The 8,971-nt window shown below is 41.4% G+C and overlaps 2 protein-coding genes across 2 annotated transcripts in view; both read left to right on the forward strand.

The window, feature by feature from the left end:
* Window positions 1-1,536: 1,536 nt before the first annotated feature.
* Window positions 1,537-2,568, forward strand: LOC138019232 (cysteine/serine-rich nuclear protein 3-like). Its single transcript, XM_068865952.1, has one exon. The coding sequence runs from the start codon at window positions 1,659-1,661 to the stop codon at window positions 2,376-2,378; it is 720 nt and encodes a 239-aa protein (XP_068722053.1). The 5' UTR covers window positions 1,537-1,658; the 3' UTR covers window positions 2,379-2,568.
* Window positions 2,569-7,731: 5,163 nt separating this feature from the next.
* Window positions 7,732-8,971, forward strand: part of LOC138022306 (ubiquitin carboxyl-terminal hydrolase 10-like) — a 16,600-nt gene continuing 15,360 nt past the window's right edge. Inside the window, exons 1-3 of the mRNA XM_068869413.1 lie at window positions 7,732-7,872; window positions 7,979-8,068; window positions 8,187-8,241. Of these exons, the coding sequence (XP_068725514.1) occupies window positions 7,855-7,872; window positions 7,979-8,068; window positions 8,187-8,241 (163 nt within the window). The 5' untranslated portion in view covers window positions 7,732-7,854. The remainder of the gene's footprint in view (window positions 7,873-7,978; window positions 8,069-8,186; window positions 8,242-8,971) is intronic.

The following is an 8,971-nucleotide window of genomic DNA, read 5'->3' on the forward strand; positions in this document are numbered from 1 at the left end:
ATCATTTCGATATAAATCGCGGAGCTAGATCAGACTATCGTGTTTGTATCATGGTATGATGTGGTAAGAAGTCACATCAATTCCTGTTTTGGAAAGGCAATTCATATGAGCATGGCGCCGAAAGTCCGTAAAAATAAGAGTGAAAAACAGCAGACCGCTGAGAAGAAACCATCCCTACCCAGCGACAAGAAAAGAGGCAAAAAGCGAAAAGAAAGCTATGCGACTTACATTTACAAAGTTCTTAAACAAGTTCATCCAGACACCGGGATTTCGACAAAAGCTATGAGTATTATGAACTCCTTTGTGAATGACATTTTTGAGAGAATAGCAGTGGAATCATCCCGTTTGGCACACTACAACAAAAAGTCCACGATATCTTCGCGTGAAATCCAAACAGCTGTGCGATTACTTCTGCCAGGTGAACTTGCAAAACATGCAGTTAGCGAGGGGACCAAGGCCGTCACTAAATATACAAGCAGCAAGTAAAGCACAACCACGTGCACAGTGATGACAGTTAATCTCGAGGCTTTGACAGGCCATCGACAACCTTGCAGCGAAACATTTGAAACTTTTCACACCAACCATTTGTTCGATCAGTCTTTTTATGATAACATTTCAAACTGTTTCCTCAGAACAGTAAGCGAACGCGCTTCATTCTGTATGGCCATGTTGACTCCTTGAAAGCAACTTTCAAAATTGTTTAATATTCGTTAATAGTTTGTAAACGGCTGTTCAACATAATGGTGGATTGCCTTGACCATCATGACAAGAGGTAAAATCCAGAAAATGATTGAAATGGACAATAAAATGTATTTTTTTCATGAAACTAAATACCCCATAGTTCGTTTAGTTTCTTCAACTCCCATTTTATTCAACTGGAGGCACGGAGAAACGAGGGTGAAACCTTTTATGGTCCCCAATACCAATGGTATATTTAAAATGTATTTCGCCACTTGTTTCAAAATAGGCAATAAAGGTTTTCATTCATTCATCGTGTGATAAATGAAGAGTGCGAAAAAATTCTGGGATCAGTGTTCCGTGTAACAAATATCCTGCATTGCAGGCGGTTTGATTTTTTTGGGTCAGTTGCTGTGCGAAGATTAAAAGAGGAGAGGATGGGCATCTGAATTTATGTTGTAAATTGCTACTAAGAATATTCTCTCTCGAGAGTATTTTCAAACTCGGTATGTCGTCGGCTTTTTATCGTCGCATCGATCAAGTGCGCTATACATGAATAGATTTCATTTCTGACACTTCACAGATTTATTTTTTGGGTTAGAAAAACCGTTTTGGTTAAATCTTAAAATTGAACTGATCTTAGTGTCGTGCCGAGTTTAGAAAAAGTCTGCTTTCAGTGTGTGACAACACTTCAGACGTGGCAAGCACCCTTATTTGAAAGTACATCTTTGTTCTGCGGCCAATAAGAGCCTCTGCGTGGAGTGAATTATCCAATCAGCGATAAATAATATATGAGATTCGACCAGCTTTCTAATCATTGACGGCAGAGCTAAATACGTCCATTGTCCAATGATATTTCCCTGCCACTGCTATTGTTACACCTGCTCTAGATATGTAAAATTTACATAGACAACAAAACGCGAAAATTTCCATCGTTTTGGTAATTTCCCTTTGAGGCCGATTTTCCGGGACAGTTAAACATGTCAAAAAGGAAACATGACGAGGAAGATTCATTGAGTACTGCAAGTTCCGACAGCGCCGATAGCTTGGGAAATGTAGAGGACTATCGGCGAGCGAAGAGAAATCGAAGAGTTCGTTTTAGCGAGCGGACAGTGTTCCATTTTCCCCGCACCCAAGGTTATACGTGTGTACCGTCAAACGGAGGAACAACCCTTGGGATGAAACACAAACACATTTATGTCGAAAGGGTGCTTATTTCGGACGACGATTTAAGTGAAAGTGAACATTCATATGACAGTGCGGATAGCGAGGAAGAACATTGCTTTATGCCAATTCCTCAGAAGGACCGCAAGGACATTTTGAAAGCGGCCGGCGTAACGAAAATCAACAAACAAGAGGCCATTGAGTGTATGCAAATTAGATATTCGCGGCAAATTTGCGGATGTTCTTGCAAAGGATTTTGTCAGCCAGAGTCTTGTAGTTGTTATGTGAACGGAATTAATTGCCAAGTTGATCGGGACGGTTTCCCGTGTGGCTGTACTCGTGAGGGATGTCAAAATCCAAACGGACGCCACGAATATGATCCGATAACTGTGCGTCGCCACTTCATTGACACTGTCCTGAAACTACAAGGGGAGCAATGTCTATGGCAAGAGACAGCATACGGTGATCAGGGAGATAACGTTGTAAGCAATGTTCAAGTTTCTATCCCTGTATTAAGCTTTGCATCTGTTTCATAGCATTTTGTGTTCCTATGGACTTGTGCTTAGACTGAGAGCTAATGAAGGCGAAGTTTGATTGAAGAAAAGTTAGTGCCAATGAATAGTACTTTCACTCCAAGCGACATAGTTAGGCGGATTCATAAGTCTTAAGATTTTCTTGTATAGCTGTTTATTAATAGCAGAAATAAATGTATATTTAAAATGAAAACAAGATAAATTCACTTTCTTTTCTCCTTAATTGTTTTGGATTCAACGCATTACATATAGCCTCCCACGCAGACACTTTTTGGGATTCGTCACGCGTTCCTCCCCCACGAGCGAGCGTCTGCTGAGACGAGCCGGAATTTACGTAGACCAATCACAACGAACTTCAAGATTCTAGAAGTGCACTTTAGACCCTAAGAAAACTGCAAGAGGATGGGCGTCGTGTGTCGGGCATTTAAAATCGCTGAGTTAAATTCTTATCGGAGATAAACAGGAGAGTATAAATTTCATGCTACAGAGCTCTGATTGGTTCCTAAGTTACCCACACGTGATTTCCAGATGACAGTTTCTTATCAAAGGGAAAAGAATGTGTGGCTCGTTTCAGCAGACTCTCGTGTGGGAGGAACGAGTGACGAGTCCCTAAGGGTGTCTCCGTGGGTGGGTACATCACATACTGCACTAAACCTGGTTGGATCCGTTGCCGGAAGATCGGCGGTGAATGAATGTCAAATATCGTTTTGAAAACGCGGGGACTCGTAAATGACTTTATCTTAGGACGTAGGATTTGTTGAAGTTTATCAGGAAATTGGATCCCTTTAATTTAATACCATCTTTATAGTGATCACATTTTTAAGACAAATTCACGATAGGAGAACTTTAAACCCTTACGCCAACGCCGGATCATTTACTGTTGGTGATGGTAATATTTTTCATACATTTTGTGCAAACGGACGCAACAACTCCCAGCATTGTTGGTTCTGCAGATCTTGGATGGTGTTGGCAGTTGCGTGCAAACGGACGCAACAACTCCCAACAATGTAAGGACGTTCAGTGTATTATAGGGCCAAATGTTAGAAAACTGTTTAAGGTTAATGTGTTACCCTCTTTAAATAAAGTATTGTATAAAGTATTGTAAATTTACAAAATTCAGCGGCCATCTGGTTTTCAACGTGATAATGGGTTGCTATCTCTATGGAGAGCATATGTAATGCGCGTTGGTGGCCCCAACAACTTGTGTTGGAAGAGCTGTGCCCGATCCAATATTGACGCTACGCTTCAGCGATCACGGAACTGAGGAAATGGTTGAAGTTGTTGGCGCGAAGGTTTGACCAGTTTCAAACTTCGTGCAACAACATTAACTCTCAACAACATGCAACGTGGTGTGCAGACGGACGTAACATATAACAAGATGTAACACCTAACAATGTTGCGTTCGTTTTCACGTAGATTTAGATTTGTGAGAGTAATTGCGTAGGTACCGACGATGGTGAGGGGCTTGGACTTGTTGAGGGGGACGCGCAGCCTCACGAGGCTCTCGCTGATCCCAGCTGGCCAGGGAGTGAATTCTGTTGAAGGGACTGTTCGTGAGAAGTTTGGTCTTGATGGTAAAGCCCACTCAGTGAATACGGCTTGGGTCTTTCCTTTTCAGAATCCCTCTCCCTCTTACTTCAGGGACCCTTTTATTTCGTCAGCAGAGAGAGTTGCACTGAGTGTAGTGATATGGTTGTTGCAGTGTTGGAGTTCTTTGGAAATAAGCGCTATCATTCTCTCGGGTCTGGCGATGCCAACTCTGAGAACCCGGAGAAAAACCCACGGAGATGAAAAGAGAACCAACACAAATTCAAACCGCTTAATGGCGTCGGGTCCGGGAATCGAACCTGGACCACATTGGTGGGAGTGCTCTCACCATTGCGCCAACCCTGCACCCCACTGCTCTCCCTTGTAAGGTTGGCAGTGCTTTCCAAAATAGGCTACCCAGTCGTCCTGGGTGCTATTGCACTGGATTTAGGAGGAAAAACAACGGCCAAGAGCAGCCTACGTACAGGTTTGTGACTACGACGATCAGGGGTTATCTCCACCTGTTGCTTTGTGACGTCTCCATCGCATTGTTGCTTTGTGACGTCTCCATCGCCACTGGAACTGATCGGTGATGGTGCTTTGCCTTAACCGACTTTCACGGGAGTTATTTATAACAAGAAAGCCGTCTCATTCTCTTGGCCTGGGACAAAACTCTCTCTCTCTCTCAGACCCCCTCGGCGACGCTTATTTCCCTTTCGTAAACGGCCGATGCCAATTTTATTGGTAGATGCAATGCTTAGCAGAATAATAGAAAAAAAATTAAGTGGCGTTGAAATGGCATCTACCGTTTACAACACGGAAATTTGCCTCGACGACACCTCACCTAGTTTAACCGGCTTGGCAAAGCCATTTCCTGGGGTCTGGCGAACTACCACATGCAAGGAGTTGTAGGAGCCACAGGTGGGAGTTAAATGGTTGCAAACGAGCTGTCCTGAAAAGGACAGGGAACGCCCCTTACCAATTCCGACAGCCCATTCATCCCACATTTTCATCTATTCGGTTCTCTTTTTACTGCATTTTGTCGGAAACTCTACGGTTTAAGAATAACAAGTAACAACACTATCCGACGTTTCGGAGTCAGACATGACCCCATTATCAAGGTTAAACTGTACTGGAAAGTTCGCAATTTAAATGAAACGGGCGTTAGGTCAAAACAAAGACATGCATAAATGGAAATTAAACGATAGTTGACACTAAGATATTTACAATTTTTGCTAGACTACAAAAGGCGAAGGTCAAACAAAAACTTTAGCACGAATGGAATCTGACTGCTTATTTAGTGATGGTTGACGCTCACGTATCAAAAGCATCTCGTGAACGAGACAGTCAAATTTCGATTTGCATTTCTTTAGGATCGTAAAATGTGCTTTAAGTTCAGGTTTGTCCAGATCGTGTTTCGTCTTCATGTGTCGACCAACCGAAGATGATAGGGATTTGTGTTCCTCTATACGCTGATGTAAATGCCTTGTTGTATAACCAATGTATTCCATATCGCATAGACCACATTTAAAATAATAAACAACACATTGGTTATTTACAACATTTGGCTTGTTTTCGCGGTGTTTGAGATGACTTTCAATCTTACGATTAATAAACACAGGAACAATCTCGATGGTGTTACCAATTTTAACGCTCAGATCTTTGAGTCGTCTCCGTAGCACGTTAGCTGACTTCTGATCTTTGTACGGTAATACAATACGGACGGTTTTTCCTTGGTATTGCGCTTGTGGTGGTTTCTGGGCATCCGATTGAACATAGTCGACAAAATTCTTAACAGATCTGTTAATTAGGTCTTCTGGGTATTTAAGGCGTTTGAAGATATTTTTGAGCTTTTCGCACTCATCAGAGAATAATTGCCTGGCCTGCTTACGACCATGCTTAACAGGGCCTATCGGTTGTCCTCAAGTTGGCAATTATTCTCTGATGAGTGCGAAAAGCTCAAAAATATCTTCAAACGCCTTAAATACCCAGAAGACCTAATTAACAGATCTGTTAAGAATTTTGTCGACTATGTTCCATCGGATGCCCAGAAACCACCACAAGTTCAATACCAAGGAAAAACCGTCCGTATTGTATTACCGTACAAAGATCAGAAGTCAGCTAACGTGCTACGGAGACGACTCAAAGATCTGAGCGTTAAAATTGGTAACACCATCGAGATTGTTCCTGTGTTTATTAATCGTAAGATTGAAAGTCATCTCAAACACCGCGAAAACAAGCCAAATGTTGTAAATAACCAATGTGTTGTTTATTATTTTAAATGTGGTCTATGCGATATGGAATACATTGGTTATACAACAAGGCATTTACATCAGCGTATAGAGGAACACAAATCCCTATCATCTTCGGTTGGTCGACACATGAAGACGAAACACGATCTGGACAAACCTGAACTTAAAGCACATTTTACGATCCTAAAGAAATGCAAATCGAAATTTGACTGTCTCGTTCACGAGATGCTTTTGATACGTGAGCGTCAACCATCACTAAATAAGCAGTCAGATTCCATTCGTGCTAAAGTTTTTGTTTGACCTTCGCCTTTTGTAGTCTAGCAAAAATTGTAAATATCTTAGTGTCAACTATCGTTTAATTTCCATTTATGCATGTCTTTGTTTTGACCTAACGCCCGTTTCATTTAAATTGCGAACTTTCCAGTACAGTTTAACCTTGATAATGGGGTCATGTCTGACTCCGAAACGTCGGATATGGTGTTGTTACTTTTTATTCTTAATACGTTTTCTAAATCGATCGTTCTTAAAACTCTACGGTTTTTTCTTAAAAATACCTTAAGCCTTGAACTACCATTAAAAACTAATTTGTTTGCAACTAAGATTCTTCACGTTTGCGTAATGTCAGCAAGGTTTTGAATTCCATGCAGTTGTTCACGTCTTTTTCTAGCAACTATTGTTGTCTGAAAATGCGAATTTGAGTAAACTTTAGAAAATAGATTAATCCTATATAAATCGTCGAGATCTAATTGGAAAGTTTGTCAGTTTATCATCCTAGATATTTTGGAGTCGCCGGAAATAGTGATGACAAAGGTTCCCAGGCATTACCGTCATTATTTCTTCAAGTAGATCGTTTATGAAGATCGCGAAAAAAACTTATTAGCTGAGTCTGACATGAACGGTTAGCGGGAAAAAACGTGATGGAATATTGTGTCAGTATCTCAGAGCAGTCCTTAAAAGTGTCTCTGTGGCCTGCATAGCATCCCACGCTTTAGGTATTCATTTCCTTTCCACAAATTAAAGGAGCAGACACTCGGGTAGGAGAGGGAGGAGGTGAAGTGAACTCAGTGATAGACCGCGTAGCTGGCGGAGCGCGAGATTTCAAGCGTTGCGAGATATACGCCTGCTACGCAGGCTACTGAGTGAAAGGAAAGGAAAGGAACTAGTAGTTCTAGCGCTGGAGCACCAATTGGGCGCAAATCAAGACAAATGGTGGTTTTTGAGGGGAGGGGAAAACCGGTGTACCCGGAGAAATATCTCTCGGTGCAGGGGCCCGTTTCTCGAACCTCCCGAGAACTTTTCGTACCCGATAAGCCTAATACGAAACTGTCATTTGCTTGCTTTGACAAGCTTTTCTTTCGACATGTTTTCAAAATTACAAAAAGCAAAATGATTGTGAAGTTTGATGTCTTAAAATCCCTCTGTTCATAAGATATAGCGCGGATAGGGCCCGAAAAGTTTCGGGACTTTCGAATACGGGCCGGCCGGGCCCCAGAGTTGAGAACCAAAAAATATTAATTTAAACCCAGGCTCCCTCCTTTTACTCCTTGAAGAAAAGAGAGAGATCCTGGATGATTTCCTGGATGTGTACGTGCGGACTTACCAAGATGGAGGTAAAGCCAAGTGGTATTACGAGCTAGGGAGATTCCATTGATGCATTTCTCAACATAGGTTTTGCCGAGTGCCTTTGTGGCTAAAAAAAAATGCCTAATCCAGGAGAGGTGAGAAAAGCAAAATCTTGGGTTAAATTCTCGTTGTCAACGTAAGTTAGAATCTCATGCTTTGCTTTGCTTTAAATCTAAATAGTTTCAATTGTGTCCCTCTTAGGGCTTAATCTTCGGTGATTTCACCCCAGAAGAATGGGAGAAATACTTCAATAACTCGCTTGCTCAAAGTGGAAATTTTCAGGCAGTTGAGGTACTTCACTGCTTTTGAGTTAAAGCAAATTGCTCTGCAGTTGAGTGCGGGTTTGAGTTTATTTCATGTTCCAAATAACCAATAATGATGGGTTCTTTTCATAATGGTTTTTACGCAGTTTCTGTTCGATTTCGAGAATTCTGATCCCGACGACCAGTTCGCTAGCTACAAAGGTACGTACGTATCAGGATCATTTGTTCCGTCAAAATTAATTTGATTTGCGTATAGCCCATCATTTTTAGAATTGTTAATCTAGTGTTTGATTTGATGATTGGCCAAGTAAGTGGCATGATATTCGGCATTAATGTTGGAGCGATTATAGAATTCAAGGCCATCACAGGGCAATCCATATGCAAATTGTTGGAAGCTTCTGAAGAACGAAACACATAACAAGAAGCACTGTTGTTATTCAATGATAGCCTTAATTTTAAGCTAACGACTGTAGCAAATAATCCCCCTTCACTCCACTCAGGCGACTCTCTTGGTATTAAATGTTATTGAAAATTGTCTCCTTGGGGTCAAGAATTGTGCGAAAATGACCAACCTACAGGACCTACATGTAAATGAAAATGACCAAGACAAGACATATTTTGGGTTATCTTCGACCGGCGTAAACGTTTCTTGGTTTTGTTTGCCACCTGGCATCTAATGGAAGTTCAATGTGTTTCTGAAGCTCTCGACTTCAAAATGAAAACCTGACTTCTCTACACTTGAACCCTGATAGTAACCAGTCTTACACAGATTTAGGTAATGTTCAAATGAGAATTGATCATAAGGAAATTGTGTACATATAACAAAATTCTTTGGGAAATCTACAATGCTTGAAGTCTACAATGCTTGAAGACTCTGCTGATGATGGGGAGGTTGATAAAAGGTGTGGGAGGAGTGTGCCTCTTTGTGAAT

This window comes from Montipora capricornis, chromosome 10 (genome assembly GCF_036669925.1).
Source record: "Montipora capricornis isolate CH-2021 chromosome 10, ASM3666992v2, whole genome shotgun sequence".
Classification (NCBI taxonomy): Eukaryota; Metazoa; Cnidaria; class Anthozoa; order Scleractinia; family Acroporidae; genus Montipora; species Montipora capricornis.

Bases quoted from the DNA above. Each gene is read 5' to 3' on its own strand.
- LOC138019232 (XM_068865952.1), top strand. From the start codon at position 1,659: ATGTCAAAAAGGAAACATGACGAGGAAGATTCATTGAGTACTGCAAGT.